The sequence below is a fragment of the Oncorhynchus kisutch genome, linkage group LG26 (genome assembly GCF_002021735.2).
Source record: "Oncorhynchus kisutch isolate 150728-3 linkage group LG26, Okis_V2, whole genome shotgun sequence".
Taxonomy (NCBI): Eukaryota; Metazoa; Chordata; class Actinopteri; order Salmoniformes; family Salmonidae; genus Oncorhynchus; species Oncorhynchus kisutch.
In genome coordinates this window covers 36,778,156-36,799,389 of record NC_034199.2, presented here as the reverse complement: position 1 = coordinate 36,799,389, position 21,234 = coordinate 36,778,156, and the positions used below count along the sequence as shown (strand labels likewise).

General features: G+C 45.5%; 1 protein-coding gene across 1 annotated transcript in view; it reads left to right on the top strand.

The window, feature by feature from the left end:
* Positions 1 to 21,234, top strand: part of LOC109870742 (adenylate cyclase type 5-like) — a 129,734-nt gene that overhangs the window by 76,148 nt on the left and 32,352 nt on the right. The window contains exons 4-5 of the mRNA XM_031805588.1: positions 18,540 to 18,651; positions 20,740 to 20,867. Coding sequence (XP_031661448.1) covers positions 18,540 to 18,651; positions 20,740 to 20,867 — 240 coding nt within the window. The remainder of the gene's footprint in view (positions 1 to 18,539; positions 18,652 to 20,739; positions 20,868 to 21,234) is intronic.

Genomic DNA, 21,234 nt, shown 5'->3' with positions numbered 1-21,234 from the left:
AGCTATTGCTTAGGATATGGATGATGTTCTCACCTAGAGCTATTGCTTAGGATATGGATGATGTTCTTACCTAGAGCTACTACTTAGGATATGGATGATGTTCTTACCTAGAGCTATTGCTTAGGATATGGATGATGTTCTTACCTAGAGCTATTGCTTAGGATATGGATGATGTTCTTACCTAGAGCTACTGCTTAGGATATGGATGATGTTCTTACCTAGAGCTACTGCTTAGGATATGGATAATGTTCTCACCTAGAGATATTGCTTAGGATATGGATGATGTTCTCACCTAGAGATATTGCTTAGGATATGGATGATGTTCTCACCTAGAGATACTGCTTAGGATATGGATGATGTTCTCACCTAGAGATACTGCTTAGGATATGGATGATGTTCTTACCTAGAGCTACTGCTTAGGATATGGATGATGTTCTTACCTAGAGCTATTGCTTAGGATATGGATGATGTTCTTACCTAGAGCTATTGCTTAGGATATGGATGATGTTCTTACCTAGAGCTATTGCTTAGGATATGGATGATGTTCTTACCTAGAGCTATTGCTTAGGATATGGATGATGTTCTCACCTAGAGATACTGCTTAGGATATGGATGATGTTCTTACCTAGAGCTACTGCTTAGGATATGGATGATGTTCTTACCTAGAGCTATTGCTTAGGATATGGATGATGTTCTTACCTAGAGCTATTGCTTAGGATATGGATGATGTTCTTACCTAGAGCTATTGCTTAGGATATGGATGATGTTCTTACCTAGAGCTATTGCTTAGGATATGGATGATGTTCTTACCTAGAGCTACTGCTTAGGATATGGATGATGTTCTTACCTAGAGCTACTGCTTAGGATATGGATAATGTTCTTACCTAGAGCTATTGCTTAGGATATGGATGATGTTCTTACCTACAGCTATTGCTTAGGATATGGGTGATGTTCTTACCTAGAGATATTGCTTAGGATATGGATGATGTTCTTACCTAGAGCTATTGCTTAGGATATGGGTGATGTTCTTACCTAGAGCTATTGCTTAGGATATGGATGATGTTCTTACCTAGAGCTATTGCTTAGGATATGGATGATGTTCTTACCTAGAGCTATTGCTTAGGATATGGGTGATGTTCTTACCTAGAGATATTTTTTAGGATATGGATGATGTTCTTACCTAGAGCTATTGCTTAGGATATGGATGATGTTCTTACCTAGAGCTACTACTTAGGATATGGATGATGTTCTTACCTAGAGCTATTGCTTAGGATATGGATGATGTTCTTACCTAGAGCTATTGCTTAGGATATGGATGATGTTCTTACCTAGAGCTATTGCTTAGGATATGGATGATGTTCTTACCTAGAGCTACTGCTTAGGATATGGATAATGTTCTTACCTAGAGCTATTGCTTAGGATATGGATGATGTTCTTACCTACAGCTATTGCTTAGGATATGGGTGATGTTCTTACCTAGAGATATTGCTTAGGATATGGATGATGTTCTTACCTAGAGCTATTGCTTAGGATATGGGTGATGTTCTTACCTAGAGCTATTGCTTAGGATATGGATGATGTTCTTACCTAGAGCTATTGCTTAGGATATGGATGATGTTCTTACCTAGAGCTATTGCTTAGGATATGGGTGATGTTCTTACCTAGAGCTACTGCTTAGGATATGGATGATGTTCTTACCTAGAGCTATTGCTTAGGATATGGATGATGTTCTTACCTAGAGCTATTGCTTAGGATATGGGTGATGTTCTTACCTAGAGCTATTGCTTAGGATATGGGTGATGTTCTTACCTTGAGCTACTGCTTAGGATATTTTATTTTTATTTTTTTTATTTCACCTTTATTTAACCAGGTAGGCTAGTTGAGAACAAGTTCTCATTTGCAACTGCGACCTGGCCAAGATAAAGCATAGCAGTGTGAGCAGACAACAAAGAGTTACACATGGAGTAAACAATTAACAAGTCAATAACACAGTAGAAAACGAAGGGGGGGTCTATATACAATGTGTGCAAAAGGCATGAGGAGGTAGGCAAATAATTACAATTTTGCAGATTAACACTGGAGTGATAAAAGATCAGATGGTCATGTACAGGTAGAGATACTGGTGTGCAGAAGAGCAGAAAAGTAAATAAATAAAAACAGTACGGGGATGAGGTAGGTGAAAAGGGTGGGCTATTTACCAATAGACTATGTACAGCTGCAGCGATCGGTTAGCTGCTCAGATAGCTGATGTTTGAAGTTGGTGAGGGAGATGAAAGTCTCCAACTTCAGCGATTTTTGCAATTCGTTCCAGTCACAGGCAGCAGAGTACTGGAACGAAAGGCGGCCAAATGAGGTGTTGGCTTTAGGGATGATCAGTGAGATACACCTGCTGGAGCGCGTGCTACGGATGGGTGTTGCCATCGTGACCAGTGAGCTGAGATAAGGCGGAGCTTTACCTAGCATAGACTTGTAGATGACCTGGAGCCAGTGGGTCTGGCGACGAATATGTAGCGAGGGCCAGCCGACTAGAGCATACAAGTCGCAGTGGTGGGTAGTATAAGGTGCTTTAGTGACAAAACGGATGGCACTGTGATAGACTGCATCCAGTTTGCTGAGTAGAGTGTTGGAAGCCATTTTGTAGATGACATCGCCGAAGTCGAGGATCGGTAGGATAGTCAGTTTTACTAGGGTAAGCTTGGCGGCTTGAGTGAAGGAGGCTTTGTTGCGGAATAGAAAGCCGACTCTTGATTTGATTTTCGATTGGAGATGTTTGATATGAGTCTGGAAGGAGAGTTTGCAGTCTAGCCAGACACCTAGGTACTTATAGACGTCCACATATTCTAGGTCGGAACCATCCAGGGTGGTGATGCTAGTCGGGCATGCAGGTGCAGGCAGCGACCGGTTGAAAAGCATGCATTTGGTTTTACTAGCGTTTAAGAGCAGTTGGAGGCCACGGAAGGAGTGTTGTATGGCATTGAAGCTTGTTTGGAGGTTAGATAGCACAGTGTCCAAAGACGGGCCGAAAGTATATAGAATGGTGTCGTCTGCGTAGAGGTGGATCAGGGAATCGCCCGCAGCAAGAGCAACATCATTGATATACACAGAGAAAAGAGTCGGCCCGAGAATTGAACCCTGTGGCACCCCCATAGAGACTGCCAGAGGACCGGACAGCATGCCCTCCGATTTGACACACTGAACTCTGTCTGCAAAGTAATTGGTGAACCAGGCAAGGCAGTCATCCGAAAAACCGAGGCTACTGAGTCTGCCGATAAGAATATGGTGATTGACAGAGTCGAAAGCCTTGGCGAGGTCGATGAAGACGGCTGCACAGTACTGTCTTTTATCGATGGCGGTTATGATGTCGTTTAGTACCTTGAGTGTGGCTGAGGTGCACCCATGACCGGCTCGGAAACCAGATTGCACAGCGGAGAAGGTACGGTGGGATTCGAGATGGTCAGTGACCTGTTTGTTGACTTGGCTTTCGAAGACCTTAGATAGGCAGGGCAGGATGGATATAGGTCTGTAACAGTTTGGGTCCAGGGTGTCTCCCCCTAGGATATGGATGATGTTCTTACCTAGAGCTATTGCTTAGGATATAGGTGATGTTCTCACCTAGAGATATTGCTTAGGATATGGATGATGTTCTCACCTAGAGATATGGCTTAGGATATGGATGATGTTCTCACCTAGAGATATTGCTTAGGATATGGATGATGTTCTCACCTAGAGATATGGCTTAGGATATGGATGATGTTCTCACCTAGAGATATTGCTTAGGATATGGATGATGTTCTCACCTAGAGATACTGCTTAGGATATGGATGATGTTCTTACCTAGAGCTACTGCTTAGGATATGGATGATGTTCTTACCTAGAGCTATTGCTTAGGATATGGATGATGTTCTTACCTAGAGCTATTGCTTAGGATATGGATGATGTTCTTACCTAGAGCTATTGCTTAGGATATGGGTGATGTTCTTACCTAGAGCTATTGCTTAGGATATGGGTGATGTTCTTACCTAGAGCTACTGCTTAGGATATGGATGATGTTCTTACCTAGAGCTATTGCTTAGGATATAGGTGATGTTCTCACCTAGAGATATTGCTTAGGATATGGATGATGTTCTCACCTAGAGATATGGCTTAGGATATGGATGATGTTCTCACCTAGAGATATTGCTTAGGATATGGATGATGTTCTCACCTAGAGATATGGCTTAGGATATGGATGATGTTCTCACCTAGAGATATTGCTTAGGATATGGATGATGTTCTCACCTAGAGATACTGCTTAGGATATGGATGATGTTCTTACCTAGAGCTACTGCTTAGGATATGGATGATGTTCTTACCTAGAGCTATTGCTTAGGATATGGATGATGTTCTTACCTACAGCTATTGCTTAGGATATGGGTGATGTTCTTACCTAGAGATATTGCTTAGGATATGGATGATGTTCTTACCTAGAGCTATTGCTTAGGATATGGGTGATGTTCTTACCTAGAGCTATTGCTTAGGATATGGATGATGTTCTTACCTAGAGCTATTGCTTAGGATATGGATGATGTTCTTACCTAGAGCTATTGCTTAGGATATGGGTGATGTTCTTACCTAGAGCTACTGCTTAGGATATGGATGATGTTCTTACCTAGAGCTATTGCTTAGGATATAGGTGATGTTCTCACCTAGAGATATTGCTTAGGATATGGATGATGTTCTCACCTAGAGATATGGCTTAGGATATGGATGATGTTCTCACATCATGATGTTCTCATGATGTTAGATGTGAATGGCTTAGTTTGTACAGTATCTAACAGTATCTAACAGACTGGGACTACGCTTGTCTGTGGTGCGTTGCTTGTTTAGAGCTTGGCTTGGACCAGTCTTGACAGGAAGGAGTGCAGCCAGGGACAGAGAGCAGGAAATGCAAACTGACAAGCAGCTAAACGTAATAGCTACACTTTGGTTTGGTTGGACATGACAGGCTCGTTACAACGAGAGAGAGAGATACAGGCGAAATGGACTGGACACTATCCTGATATGACACTGATACTAGAACTGGCCTTAAGATGACATGAGGAGTGGTATAAGAACTGTGAAGAGGGGAGGTTGAGAAGTAGGGAAGTAGGGAGAGAGAGAGGGAGTTAGGGAGAGAGAGAGAGAGGGAGGGAGGGAGGGAGGGAGGGAGGGAGGGAGGGAGGGAGGGAGGGAGGGAGGGAGGGAGGGAGGGGAACGTATGTAGAGTGAGGTGAGTGAAGTGGAGAGAGCCAGGGAGAGAACAGTGCTGAAGGGTCAAGCTATAGAGATGAAAAGAGGATTGTCTGTGACAGTGCCAGGAGGACCGGAGGAAACGCGGTCAGGGAGCAGGAAGTCTCTGTCTGTCTGTCGCTCTGTCTGTGTCTCTGTCTGTCTGTCTGTCTGTCTGTCTGTCTGTCTGTCTGTCTGTCTGTCTGTCTGTCTGTCTGTCTGTCTGTCTGTCTGTCTGTCTGTCTGTCTGTCTGTCTGTCTGTCTGTCTGTCTGTCTGTCTGTCTGTCTGTCTGTCTGTCTGTCTGTCTGTCTGTCTGTCTGTCTGTCTGTCTGTCTGTCTGTCTGTCTGTCTGTCTGTCTGTCTGTCTGTCTGTCTGTCTGTCTGTCTGTCTGTCTGTCTGTCTGTCTGTCTGTCTGTCTGTCTGTCTGTCTGTCTGTCTGTCTGTCTGTCTGTCTGTGTCTATCTCTGTCTGTCTCTCTGTGTCTGTCTCTGTGTATGTCTGTCTGTCTGTGTCTCTGTCTCTGTCTCTCTCTCTGTCTGTCTCTGTCTATCTCTGTCTGTCTCTGTCGGTCTCTCTCTCTGTCTGTCTCTGTCCCTCTCTCTGTCTGTCTCTGTCTATCTCTGTCTATCTCTGTCTGTCTCTGTCGGTCTCTCTCTCTGTCTGTCTCTGTCCCTCTCTCTGTCTGTCTCTGTCTATCTCTGTCTGTCTCTGTCTGTTTCTCTGTCCCTGTGTGTGCATTCTTTCCCTGGGAGGTTGTTGGACGCGGTCCCTGGTATGGCTGCTGTATTCATGCGAGCCAAGGCGTAGCTCGCAAGTAAGCGCTGAGGCAAACTGGAACAAACAACTTTCTAACAACGTAATGCCTTTTGCTCTGTTGCAGCTCTGGTGTCACGTTTCAGCTGGAACTCTGGGTTTCAGCGGTTTCAGCCCAAGCTGTAAAAGGGTTGTTACTCCATCCTGGGCCTTGTTTAAGGTTTCTCCATCAAAGTGCAGATTATCCACCACTTGAACTGATTTACAACATATTTACAGTAGTGCAAAACACAGAGTTAGGACAGTGTACCTACCTCATATGGTGAAGTGATTACACAATAACCAACCGTCTGATGTGTTTCTCTCAGTGGTGACATCCTGTTTTTGTGAATGTATTTTTCTTATGAATGTCTCAAATCAAGGAAATAATGTATAAGGTCATTTATAGTACATGTTTTTTTCTACATCGTAAACAATTCATTATGTTCTTCTGACATGAAAGACCTGCTGAAGGGTAGTATTGAATGATGGACACCCATGAGTCTCTGAATGCCTTGCGGTTTGTTCAGTAGCCTACTGTAGGTTACTATGCGATGAATGTCCCTTTAGAGAAAAACATCACCGTTTTAGGATATACATCCATCCAAGATCTGATTAGTCATCCCCTAGGTACTAATTACATCAATTTTGAATACATGACACAGCTCTCTCTACTGCTTTTTCCCCCGCCTGCTTAAACCCTTCCAAACCAGCCCAGATATACATCTATGGTCCTGCCCTAAGAGAATGGAACATACTGCATTCTGGGAGATAATATTTGTGGTGCTCTTAATGTGCTGGTTGTGGGAGGCGCAGGGATTGTATTTGTGTCTAAATATAGCCTCCATGGCGCCCCTGTCCTCAGTTAAAGTACAAGCTGATAATCTATGTTTAAACTGATGAGGTCTGGACTGGTTCATATGATCTGCTTCGCCTATGTCTGTGTCAACCAGCCAATCCGGGATCACACAGAAAACAGACCGGGGGACTGGACATTACAGTATATTTCCCCTGACATAACCTGAACAGAGACAGTGTTGCCATCACTTGACATACAAAACATTTATCTAAGTACAACAGTGGTACTGGTGGAGCTTCCATTTTCAATCAAGGCACTCTTGGATGATGAAGAAAACAAATTATGAGAATGCAGCCTTTAAGTTGTCGTTGTTTATTTGTTTTGGTTCAAACCCTAGAATGGTTATCCACATCCACACAGATCCCAGATCATTTAGAAGGCAGCATCCCCTCTCCTCTGCTCCTATGTTCTACCCTCCATAGGTAAAGGTAAGTAGTAGCTCCAGCTAAGAGAGACCACAGTCACTGGATTCTCAGGTGTAAGCAATATGGGAGTACAAGCCTTCTGGGAGTAGCTCCAGCAATACGGGAGTACAGGCCTTCTGGGAGTAGCTCCAGCAATACAGGAGTACAAGCCTTCTGGGAGTAGCTCCAGCAATACAGGAGTACAAGCCTTCTGGGAGTAGCTCCAGCAATACGGGAGTACAGGCCTTCTGGGAGTAGCTCCAGCAATACAGGAGTACAAGCCTTCTGGGAGTAGCTCCAGCAATACAGGAGTACAAGCCTTCTGGGAGTAGCTCCAGCAATACGGGAGTACAGGCCTTCTGGGAGTAGCTCCAGCAATACAGGAGTACAAGCCTTCTGGGAGTAGCTCCAGCAATACAGGAGTACAAGCCTTCTGGGAGTAGCTCCAGCAATATGGGAGTACAAGCCTTCTGGGAGTAGCTCCAGCAATACGGGAGTACAGGCCTTCTGGGAGTAGCTCCAGCAATACAGGAGTACAAGCCTTCTGGGAGTAGCTCCAGCAATACAGGAGTAGAAGCCTTCTGGGAGTAGCTCCAGCAATACAGGAGTACAAGCCTTCTGGGAGTAGCTCCAGCAATACAGGAGTACAAGCCTTCTGGGAGTAGCTCCAGCAATACAGGAGTACAAGCCTTCTGGGAGTAGCTCCAGCAATACAGGAGTACAAGCCTTCTGGGAGTAGCTCCAGCAATACAGGAGTACAAGCCTTCTGGGAGTAGCTCCAGCAATACGGGAGTACAGGCCTTCTGGGAGTAGCTCCAGCAATACAGGAGTACAGGCCTTCTGGGAGTAGCTCCAGCAATATGGGAGTACAGGCCTTCTGGGAGTAGCTCCAGCAATACGGGAGTACAGGCCTTCTGGGAGTAGCTCCAGCAATACGGGAGTACAGGCCTTCTGGGAGTAGCTCCAGCAATATGGGAGTACAGGCCTTCTGGGAGTAGCTCCAGCAATATGGGAGTACAGGCCTTCTGGGAGTAGCTCCAGCAATACGGGAGTACAGGCCTTCTGGGAGTAGCTCCAGCAATACAGGAGTACAGGCTAATTGCACCTCCCCCCACCGCCCCACGCTGCTACTACTCTCTGTTATTATCTATGCATAGCCACTTTAACAACCCTACCTGCATGTGCATAATTATCTCAATTACCTCGACACCGGTGCCCCCGCACATTGACACATTGACTCTGTACCGGTACCCCCTGTATATAGCCTCCACATTGACTCTGTACCGGTACCCCCTGTATATAGCCTCCACATTGACTCTGTACCGGTACCCCCTGTATATAGCCTCCACATTGACTCTGTACCGGTACCCCCTGTATACAGCCTCCACATTGACTCTGTACCGGTACCCCCTGTATATAGCCTCCACATTGACTCTGTACTGGTACCCCCTGTATATAGCCTCCACATTGACTCTTTACCGGTACCCCTGTATATAGCCTCCACATTGACTCTGTACCGGTACCCCCTGTATATAGCCTCCACATTGACTCTGTACCGGTGCCCCCTGTATACAGCCTCCACATTGACTCTGTACCGGTACCCCCTGTATATAGCCTCCACATTGACTCTGTACCGGTACCCCCTGTATATAGCCTCCACATTGACTCTGTACCGGTACCCCCTGTATATAGCCTCCACATTGACTCTGTACCGGTACCCCCTGTATATAGCCTCCACAATGACTCTGTACCGGTACCCCCTGTATATAGCCTCCACATTGACTCTGTACCGGTACCCCCTGTATATAGCCTCCACATTGACTCTGTACCGGTACCCCCTGTATATAGCCTCCACATTGACTCTGTACCGGTACCCCCTGTATATAGCCTCCACATTGACTCTGTACCGGTACCCCCTGTATATCGCCTCCACATTGACTCTGTACCAGTACCCCCTGTATATAGCCTCCACATTGACTCTGTACCGGTACCCCCTGTATATAGCCTCCACATTGACTCTGTACCGGTACCCCCTGTATATAGCCTCCACATTGACTCTGTACCGGTACCCCCTGTATATCGCCCCGCTACTGTTATTCACTGCTGCTCTTTAATTATTTGTTTTTCTTATCTCTTACTTTCTTCTCAATATGTATATTTGAGGTATTTTCTTAAAACTGCATCGTTGGTTAAGGCTTGTAAGTAAGCATTTCACTGTAAGGTCTACACCTGTTGTATTCGGCGCATGTGATAAATACAATTTGATTTGATTTGATGGAGCTGGTCTGTGTGTCCCCAGGCAGGGCTGCTAGTGGTATGGAGCTGGGCTGTGTGTCCCCAGGCAGGGCTGCTAGTGGTATGGAGCTGGGCTGTGTGTCCCCAGGCAGGGCTGCTAGTGGTATGGAGCTGGGCTGTGTGTCCCCAGGCAGGGCTGCTAGTGGTATGGAGCTGGGCTGTGTGTCCCCAGGCAGGGCTGCTAGTGGTATGGAGCTGCGCTGTGTGTCCCCAGGCAGGGCTGCTAGTGGTATGGAGCTGGGCTGTGTGTCCCAAGGCAGGGCTGCTAGTGGTATGGAGCTGGGCTGTGTGTCCCCAGGCAGGGCTGCTAGTGGTATGGAGCTGGGCTGTGTGTCCCCAGGCAGGGCTGCTAGTGGTATGGAGCTGGGCTGTGTGTCCCCAGGCAGGGCTGCTAGTGGTATGGAGCTGGGCTGTGTGTCCCCAGGCAGGGCTGCTAGTGGTATGGAGCTGGCCTGTGTGTCCCAAGGCAGGGCTGCTAGTGGTATGGAGCTGGGCTGTGTGTCCCCAGGCAGGGCTGCTAGTGGTATGAACCTGGGCTGTGTGTCCCCAGGCAGGGCTGCTAGTGGTATGAACCTGGGCTGTGTGTCCCCAGGCAGGGCTGCTAGTGGTATGGAGCTGGGCTGTGTGTCCCCAGGCAGGGCTGCTAGTGGTATGGAGCTGGCCTGTGTGTCCCAAGGCAGGGCTGCTAGTGGTATGGAGCTGGGCTGTGTGTCCCCAGGCAGGGCTGCTAGTGGTATGAACCTGGGCTGTGTGTCCCCAGGCAGGGCTGCTAGTGGTATGGAGCTGGGCTGTGTGTCCCCAGGCAGGGGTGCTAGTGGTATGGAGCTGGGCTGTGTGTCCCCAGGCAGGGCTGCTAGTGGTATGAACCTGGGCTGTGTGTCCCCAGGCAGGGCTGCTAGTGGTATGGAGCTGGGCTGTGTGTCCCCAGGCAGGGCTGCTAGTGGTATGGAGCTGGGCTGGGCTGTGTGTTCCTATGAGACTCATGTGAGCCTGTTTATCTCTGAAGCTGCAATTTTTTAGGGGCGGCATGGTAGCCTAGTGGTTAGAGTGTTGGACTAGTAACTGAAAGGTTGCAAGTTCGAATCCCTGAGCTGACAAGGTACAAATCTGTCATTCTACCCCTGAACAGGCAGCCACTTTTCCTAGGCCGTCATTGAAAATAAGAAGTTGTTCTTAACTGACTTGCCTAGTTAAATAAAGGTTAAACAAAATTACATTTTCCAGTGCTGCTCTTTTTCCAAATAGCATTGAAGTTCACTTAGATTTTTTGTTTGTGTCTTTCCAATAAGAAATATATTTGTATTTTTGCTAGGTGATGATTAGGTTTGGCCACATTTTCTGAGTGCTGTCCTGAGGCTCTATGGGGTTGGTTTGGGTTAGTGAACCGAGCATCAGAACCAGCTGACTGAGGGGACTCTTCTCTTGTTTCATCTCTTGACATTGTAGAGCTGTGTGATGAAATTTGATGGCTCTTTTTTCTAATCGAGTAAGGAGGGGGTATTGGACAAATTCTGCTCTACATGCGTTATTTTGAGTTTTTCTTTGCACTTGCAAAACTCTGCATGCAGTATTTCTACTGGATGTTTGTCCCATTTGGCAAATTCATGATTAGAGAGGGGACCCCATACTTCGCTGCCATATACTGCAATTGGTTCTATAACTGATTTTATTTATTTTTTGACCAATTCTAATTGGAATTTTGATTTTAATGTTCCTTTTAATGGCATAGAATGACCTCTCTCTCTCTGTGTTGATTTCTCTCTTTGTCTATCTATCTCTCTCTCTCACTCCTTCTCTGTGTCTCACTTTCTCTCTCACTCCTCTGTGTCTATCTTTCTCTCTAACTCTCTCTCTCTCTAACTCTCTCTCTCTCTCTCTCTCTCTCTCTCTCTCTAACTCTCTCTCTAACTCTCTCTCTCTCTCTCTCTCTCTCTCTCTCTCTCTTTAACTCTCTCTCTCTCTCGTTAACTCTCTCTCTAACTCTCTCTCTCTCTCTAACTCTCTCTCTCTCTAACTCTCTCTCTCTCTCTCTCTCGTTAACTCTCTCTCTAACTCTCTCTCTCTCCCTCCCTTCCTCCCCTGCCCTCTTTATCTCCATCTCATGATAAAAGGAACTAGTATTTCAAAAGATATCATGACCTAATGTTAGTCCCCTCCCTTTTTAGGTTAATGTAATAGTAGTTGTGAGGTCAAACGTGGATCCGTTCATTGACAGCAGCCTCTAAACATACTGTCTATTGAGTACTCCTTTAAATGGCATAGCATGTTCTCCTGAAACCATTCAAGCATTCACAGTCAACCGTCAGAGACTTAGTTACGGAACAGAGAGCCACAACGTCCCTGAGAACCGCGATCCTAGTGTCAAGCCAACCTGACTCCCAGGCAGTCCCACCATGGCTTGGCCTAGTCCTGAAATCGACCTGTCGCTGCCACTCTTTATCTCCAGATTGAATATAGAAAAGTGAAACTGGTTGAGCAGATGAGCTCATCTTCAAATCAAATCAAATCAAATCCAATTTTATTTGTCACATACACATGGTTAGCAGATGTTAATGCGAGTGTAGCGAAATGCTTGTGCTTCTAGTTCCGACAATGCAGTAGTAACCAACAAGTAACCTAACTAACAATTTCAAAACTACTGTCTTATACACAGTGTAAGGGGATAAGAATATGTACATAAGGATATATGAATGAGTGATGGTACAGAGCAGCATAGGCAAGATACAGTAGATGGTATCGAGTACAGTATATACATATGAGATGAGTATGTAAACAAAGTGGCATAGTTAAAGTGGCTAGTGATACATGTATTACATAAGGATGCAGTCGATGATATAGAGTACAGTATATACGTATGAATATGAGATGAATAATGTAGGGTAAGTAACATTATATAAGGTAGCATTGTTTAAAGTGGCTAGTGATATATTTACATCATTTCCCATCAATTCCCATTATTAAAGTGGCTGGAGTTGAGTCCGTGTCAGTGTCAGTGTCAGTGTGTTGGCAGCAGCCACTCAATGTTAGTGGTGGCTGTTTAACAGTCTGATGGCCTTGAGATAGAAGCTGTTTTTCAGTTTCTCTGTCCCAGCTTTGATGCACCTGTACTGACCTCGCCTTCTGGATGATAGCGGGGTGAACAGGCAGTGGCTCGGGTGGTTGATGTCCTTGATGATCTTTATGGCCTTCCTGTAACATCGGGTGGTGTAGGTGTCCTGGAGGGCAGGTAGTTTGCCCCCGGTGATGCGTTGTGCAGACCTCACTACCCTCTGGAGAGCCTTACGGTTGAGGGCGGAGCAGTTGCCGTACCAGGCGGTGATACAGCCCGCCAGGATGCTCTCGAATGTGCATCTGTAGAAGTTTGTGAGTGCTTTTGGTGACAAGCCAAATTTCTTCAGCCTCCTGAGGTTGAAGAGGCGCTGCTGCGCCTTCTTCACGATGCTGTCTGTGTGAGTGGACCAATTCAGTTTGTCTGTGATGTGTATGCCGAGGAACTTAAAACTTGCTACCCTCTCCACTACTGTTCCATCGATGTGGATAGGGGGGTGTTCCCTCTGCTGTTTCCTGAAGTCCACAATCATCTCCTTAGTTTTGTTGACGTTGAGTGTGAGGTTATTTTCCTGACACCACACTCCGAGGGCCCTCACCTCCTCCCTGTAGGCCGTCTCGTCGTTGTTGGTAATCAAGCCTACCACTGTTGTGTCGTCCGCAAACTTGATGATTGAGTTGGAGGCGTGCGTGGCCACGCAGTCGTGGGTGAACAGGGAGTACAGGAGAGGGCTCCGAACGCACCCTTGTGGGGCCCCAGTGTTGAGGATCAGCAGGGAGGAGATGTTGTTGCCTACCCTCACCACCTGGGGGCGGCCCGTCAGGAAGTCCAGTACCGAGTTGCACAGGGCGGGGTCGAGACCCAGGGTCTCGAGCTTGATGACGAGCTTGGAGGGTACTATGGTGTTGAATGCCGAGCTGTAGTCGATGAACAGCATTCTCACATAGGTATTCCTCTTGTCCAGATGGGTTAGGGCCGTGTGCAGTGTGGTTGAGATTGCATCGTCTGTGGACCTATATGGGCGGTAAGCAAATTGGAGTGGGTCTAGGGTGCCAGGTAGGGTGGAGGTGATATGGTCCTTGACTAGTCTCTCAAAGCACTTCATGATGACGGAAGTGAGTGCTACGGGGCGGTAGTCGTTTAGCTCAGTTACCTTAGCTTTCTTGGGAACAGGAACAATGGTGGCCCTCTTGAAGCATGTGGGAACAGCAGACTGGTATAGGGATTGATTGAATATGTCCGTAAACACACCAGTCATCCACACTGTATACTGTTGTGAATGTATCCCGTCCCACCAGCCCAGGGGTCTATAGACTGACAGATCAGTTACCTTGTTCTCAGGGAAAATGACATGCCTCAACACATTCTATCTCAGTGTTGGGTGAGGACAGCCTTTGTTCTGCAACACCATTGGGACATAAATGTGTTTCATTAGCATAGATAACTAACACTCAGCACAGTCACATTGTCAGAAATGATTGTCTTTTTCAATAGCACTTTAGCGCTCATCACAGCACAGTCAGTCAGTCACGTAGTCAGGCCATTGGCATGATAATGGGGCTGATGTATCAGTATAATATTGATACGATAAGGTGCTCTGGTGGCTGCTATTACTGTAGAAAATCAGAATGTCTTGCCAATAAAAAGGTACCATTGAATTTAATGGACCAGTGGCAATTAGCCCTTACTTTGAGCCACTTCCGTAACAGTGGTAACGGCTGATGCCATTCAGGAAAAGAGGTTCAGCGTGGCTATTAGAGAGGGATGCAATCATGACTTTCAGACTATCCTATAATTCTTCCACTTTATACCTAGTTGTATTACTTAAGGGTGAAAAAATGTAGCTTTTTATTCAACTGCTCTGTCTGTTCATTAATGTCTGGTTGGCTGTACGTTTTTATTTGTTTTTTTATTTCACCTTTATTTAACCAGGTTACTGATACTGTGCACTGTGCTGAGTTCAATGTCTGGTTGGCTGTAAGGTACTGAGCACTGTGCTGAGTTCAATGTCTGGTTGGCTGTAAGGTACTGTGCACTGTGCTGAGTTCAATGTCTGGTTGGCTGTAAGGTACTGTGCACTGTGCTGAGTTCAATGTCTGGTTGGCTGTAAGGTACTGAGCACTGTGCTGAGTTCAATGTCTGGTTGGCTGTAAGGTACTGAGCACTGTGCTGAGTTCAATGTCTGGTTGGCTGTAAGGTACTGAGCACTGTGCTGAGTTCAATGTCTGGTTGGCTGTAAGGTACTGAGCACTGTGCTGAGTTCAATGTCTGGTTGGCTGTAAGGTACTGAGCACTGTGCTGAGTTCAATGTCTGGTTGGCTGTAAGGTACTGTGCACTGTGCTGAGTTCAATGTCTGGTTGGCTGTAAGGTACTGAGCACTGTGCTGAGTTCAATGTCTGGTTGGCTGTAAGGTACTGAGCACTGTGCTGAGTTCAATGTCTGGTTGGCTGTAAGGTACTGTGCACTGTGCTGAGTTCAATGTCTGGTTGGCTGTAAGGTACTGAGCACTGTGCTGAGTTCAATGTCTGGTTGGCTGTAAGGTACTGAGCACTGTGCTGAGTTCAATGTCTGGTTGGCTGTAAGGTACTGAGCACTGTGCTGAGTTCAATGTCTGGTTGGCTGTAAGGTACTGAGCACTGTGCTGAGTTCAATGTCTGGTTGGCTGTAAGGTACTGAGCACTGTGCTGAGTTCAATGTCTGGTTGGCTGTAAGGTACTGAGCACTGTGTTGAGTTCAATGTTTGGTTGGCCGTAAGGTAAACAAATTTTCAGTAAACAAATTGACAACAGACTTTCAGCACGCTTATAGGGAAGTAGACTCAACAAGCACAGCACTTACACAAATGACTGATGATTGGGTCAGAGAAATTAATGAGAAAATGATTGTAGGGGCTGTCTTGTTTGACTTCAGTGCAGCTTTTGACATTATTGATCATAGTCTGCTGTTGGAAAACGTATATGTTGTGGCTTTACACCCCCTGCTATAATGCAGATAAACAGTTACTTGTCCAACAGAACACAGAGGGTATTCTTTAATGGAAGCCTCTCAAATATAATCCAGATAGAATCAGGAATTCCCCAGGGTAGCTGTTTAGGCCCCTTGCTTTTTTCAATCTTTACTTTGAGTAAAGCCAGTGTGTCTATGTATGCGGATGACTCAACACTATACACGTCAGCTACTACAGCAACTGAAATGACTGCAACACTTAACCAAGAGCTGCAGTTAGTTTCAGAATGGGTAGCAAAGGAATAAGTTAGTCCTAAATATTTCCAATTGTATTTGGGACAAATCATTCACTAAACCCTAAACCTCAACTACATCTCATAATGATTATCTGTAGAAATTGAGCAAGTTGAGGTGACTAAACTGCTTTGAGTAACCCTGGATCGTAAACATGCTATGGTCAAAACATATTGATGCAACAGTAGGTAAGATGAGGATAAGTCTGTCCATAATAAAGCGCTATTCTGCCTTCTTAACAACTCTATCAACAAGGCAGGTCCTACAGGCCCTAGTTTTGTTGGACCTTGACTACTGTTCAGTCGTGTGGTCAGGTGCCACAAAGAGGGACTTAAGGAAATTGCAGTTGGGTCAGAACAGGGCAGCATGTCGGGCCCTTATAAGTACATGGAGAGCTAACATTAATGACATGCATGTCAATCTCTCATGGCTCAAAGTGGAAGAGAGATTGACTTCATCACTACTTGTTTTTGTAAGAGGTGTTGATAAACTGAATGTACCGGACACCCCTGCATACCCCACAAGACATGCCACCAGAGGTTTCTTCACAGTCCCCAAGTCCAAAACAGACTACGGGAGGCGCACAGTACTACATAGAGCCATGACTACATGGAACTCTATTCCACATCGGGTAGCTGATGTGGAATCAGATTTAAAAAACGTGTAAAAATACACCTTATGGAACAGCGGGGACTGTGACGAGACACATACAAAGGTACAGACACATGCATACGCATTCATTGTGATATTGTTGTATGGTGGTATCAAACATTTTGTATTGTAGATACAGTAGTGTAATAATGTTATCTGATGGACTGTTTTATCTTTTGTTTTATATGGAAGTGCTTTAATATGTTTGGACCCCAGGAAGAGTAGCTGCTGCCTTGGCAGGAATGTCTGGTTGGCTGTAAGATACGGAGCCCTGTGCTGAGTTCAATGTCTGGTTGGCTGTAAGATACGGAGCCCTGTGCTGAGTTCAATGTCTGGTTGGCTGTAAGATACGGAGCCCTGTGCTGAGTTCAATGTCTGGTTGGCTGTAAGATACGGAGCACTGTGCTGAGTTCAATGTCTGGTTGGCTGTAAGATACGGAGCCCTGTGCTGAGTTCAATGTCTGGTTGGCTGTAAGATACGGAGCCCTGTGCTGAGTTCAATGTCTGGTTGGCTGTAAGATACGGAGCCCTGTGCTGAGTTCAATGTCTGGTTGGCTGTAAGATACGGAGCCCTGTGCTGAGTTCAATGTCTGGTTGGCTGTAAGATACGGAGCACTGTGCTGAGTTCAATGTCTGGTTGGCTGTAAGATACGGAGCCCTGTGCTGAGTTCAATGTCTGGTTGGCTGTAAGATACGGAGCACTGTGCTGAGTTCAATGTCTGGTTGGCTGTAAGATACGGAGCCCTGTGCTGAGTTCAATGTCTGGTTGGCTGTAAGATACGGAGCCCTGTGCTGAGTTCAATGTCTGGTTGGCTGTAAGATACGGAGCACTGTGCTGAGTTCAATGTCTGGTTGGCTGTAAGATACGGAGCACTGTGCTGAGTTCAATGTCTGGTTGGCTGTAAGATACGGAGCACTGTGCTGAGTTCAATGTCTGGTTGGCTGTAAGATACGGAGCACTGTGCTGAGTTCAATGTCTGGTTGGCTGTAAGATACGGAGCACTGTGATGAGTTCAATGTCTGGTTGGCTGTAAGATACGGAGCACTGTGCTGAGTTCAATGTCTGGTTGGCTGTAAGATACGGAGCCCTGTGCTGAGTTCAATGTCTGGTTGGCTGTAAGATACGGAGCCCTGTGCTGAGTTCAATGTCTGGTTGGCTGTAAGATACGGAGCCCTGTGCTGAGTTCAATGTCTGGTTGGCTGTAAGATACGGAGCACTGTGCTGAGTTCAATGTCTGGTTGGCTGTAAGATACAGAGCACTGTGCTGAGTTCAATGTCTGGGTGGCTGTAAAATACTGAGCACTGTGCTGAGTTCAATGTCTGGTTGGCTGTAAGATACTGAGCACTGTGCTGAGTTCAATGTCTGGGTGGCTGTAAAATACTGAGCACTGTGCTTGCAAGTAACTTGAGATAACTCTCTCTCTCTGCATTTCTCACTCTCTCTGTCTCTGTGTGTCTCCCTCTCTCTATGTCTCTGTGTCTATCTCTCTGTCTCTCTCTATGTCTCTTTCTGTCTCTGTCTCTCTGTGTTTCTCACACTCTGTCTCTGTCTCTCTGTCTCTCTGTCTCTCTGTCTCTCTCTCTGTCTCTGTGTGTGTCTCTCTCTCTCTCTGTCTCTGTGTGTGTGTGTCTCTCTCTCTCTCTCTCTCTCTCTCTCTCTCTCTCTCTCTCTCTCTCTCTCTCTGCGTTTCTCACTCTGTATCTGTGTTTCTTACTCTTTGTCTCTGTGTGTCTCCCTCTCTCTGTCTCTGTGTGTGTCTCCCTCTCTCTGTCTCTGTGCGCGTCTCCCTCTGTCTCTGTGTCTGTCTCCCTCTCTGTCTCTGTGTGTGTCTCCCTCGCTCTGTCTCTGTGTGTGTCTCTGTCTCTCTCTGCGTCTCTCTCTCTGGGTGTTTCTCACTCTCTCCGTCTCTGTATGTCTCCCTCTCACTGCCTCTGTGTGTGTGTGTCTCTGTCTGTCTCTCTCACTCTGTGTGTGTGTGTGTGTGTGTGTCTTGCAGTATCCTGTTTGCAGATATTGAAGGGTTTACCAGCCTGGCGTCCCAGTGTACTGCCCAGGAGCTGGTGATGACTCTCAACGAACTGTTTGCCCGCTTCGACAAGCTGGCTGCGGTGAGAGCACACACACACACTCTCTCACTCTCTCTCACACACACACACACACACACACACACACACACACACACACACACACACACACACACACACACACACACACACACACACACACACACACACACACACACACACACACACACACACACACACACACACACACACACACACACACACACACAGAGACCACAAGGCTGGATAAGCAACCGGTACATTTTAACGTCATACCAAGGACAAGCTCAGCTTCTCAGCTATGTGTTCTGGAAGTCATGAAGAATGATTTCTAAAGCTTTCCATTAAAGTTTTTGTTAGATTTTTCTCTTAAGTTGCATATGATCACCCTGTGTTTTTCCACCCCCACTACCCCATTCACTTAATGGCCTTGAATGCTAAATAACAAAGAATCAAGCACACACACACAATAGCCTATGTTGTGTATTTTACAGTACACAAAAACAATTGTATTTTCTCTTTTAGTGATAATTAAAATGTAGGGGAGGCGGCTCATTTGAATATTTGGGGTTTGTTCACTGCTATTTTTGTGCAACCGTGAGTGAGAGTGTCATTTCAGTTGATCTAATATGTTGTGCTATGCCAGTACATGTTATATATGACAATGGCCAGTGATTGTGTCTTGTGAAAGACTCACGTTTGGCCTTGTGTTAATTGAGAATGATTGACTAAGTCAATAGTCCTCATTCTCTCCTCAGGGACTCCCAGCTGTTGCAGAACTAGCATACCTGATTCAACTTGTGAATAAACACAATAATAACATCTGAATAAAAAACCTGTATGTTTCTACAAAGAATCTTTGAGATTGAGAAAGGTTCTTTACAGAACGATTATCTATAAAGAACCATAAAAAGGGTTCTATATAGCCCCAAAAAGGGTTGTAACCATAGCAGAATGTTGGTGTTACATAGAAGCTTCTTTTAATGGTTCTTTATAGAACCTTGGGAAAGGGTTCTTTATAGCACCATACTGGCTCCATTTAGAACCTTATGAGTATGGCTCTTTATAGAACCATCAAAAAGGGTTCCGCTTTGGTAACAAGGCAAAGAACCCTTATTTGGCACTATATAGAACCATTTGTTTTTAGTGTGTAAAACAGCGATAATGGAGTGCAGTAGGACTTTCTCCTCACAAAGCTCTGTTGTTTACAGTGAGAAGGAGGGAAATAATGGCACATAGTTATTAATAACAGTATTTTACACTGCAGGGAAATTGTATTAAAATAGATGAAATAGTTTTATAAAACTATTTATAACATACTGTATAAAGAGGGCTTTTTGCAGAAAAGGAAGATCAGTGCTTCCATGCTTCCAGACCTTGACGTTCCCACTGGGAACAATTCGTTTCCGATGTCATTCAACACTAACAGATGTGAAAGTCCAAACCCTTAACATATCTATGGCATGAGGAATATGGTATTTAGACTTGGTATTTATTCATAAGTGACAGTACATTATAAATGGGTAACACTGCTCTGTATGTATCATACCACATACATGCCAGATCTTCAGTTTCATCCCAAGTGTTGGTCAAATGTGAAGCCAGAATTCTGTAGCCTAGATACAGTATATTTGTCAGGTTTTAAATGCTAAGGAATTATTTTACATTGACATTTTAGTCATGAAGCTTTTATCCAGAGAGGTACTACAAAGTGCATTTCAATAAGCAATAATAATAAATATTGTAATCATGGTATGTAAAACCCTCTACTGTATAAAGGAAACGCCATTAACACACTAACACATTCTGTGTGCGTGTGTGTGCATGCATACATGTGTGTCCAATACGTGGGCTTGTATTACTATCCTCGTGGATACCTGAAATCCCCCAAAGTCCCCACAAGGACAACAATACCAGGACAATTCTCCCTCTTGGGGTCGTGGGGAGCCCACAAGACAATGGCTATTTTGGGCTTAGGGGTTAGGTTTAGGGTTACAATTAGGGTAGTGGTTAGGTTTAGGGTTGAGTAAAGGTTAGGGTTAGGGTAAGGGTTAGGTTTAGTGTTAGGAGTTAGGGAAAATTGGATTTGAATAGAAATAGATCATGAAAGGTATGCTGTCTGTGTGTCAATAGGAAAACCACTGCCTGCGTATTAAGATCCTGGGAGACTGCTACTACTGTGTGTCTGGGCTGCCAGAGGCCCGGGCTGACCACGCATCCTGCTGTGTGGAGATGGGGGTGGACATGATCGAGGCCATCTCGTGAGTATGACATGGCCACATACAGAGCCTTCAGAAGGTATTCATACCCCTTGACTTATTCCACATACACTGCCTTCAGAAAGTATTCATACCCCTTGACTTATTCCACATACACTGCCTTCAGAAAGTATTCATACCCCTTGACTTATTCCACATACACTGCCTTCAGAAAGTATTCATACCCCTTGACTTATTCCACATACACTGCCTTCAGAAAGTATTCATACCCCTTGACTTATTCCACATACACTGCCTTCAGAAAGTATTCATACCCCTTGACTTATTCCACATACACTGCCTTCAGAAAGTATTCATACCCCTTGACTTATTCCACATACACTGCCTTCAGAAAGTATTCATACCCCTT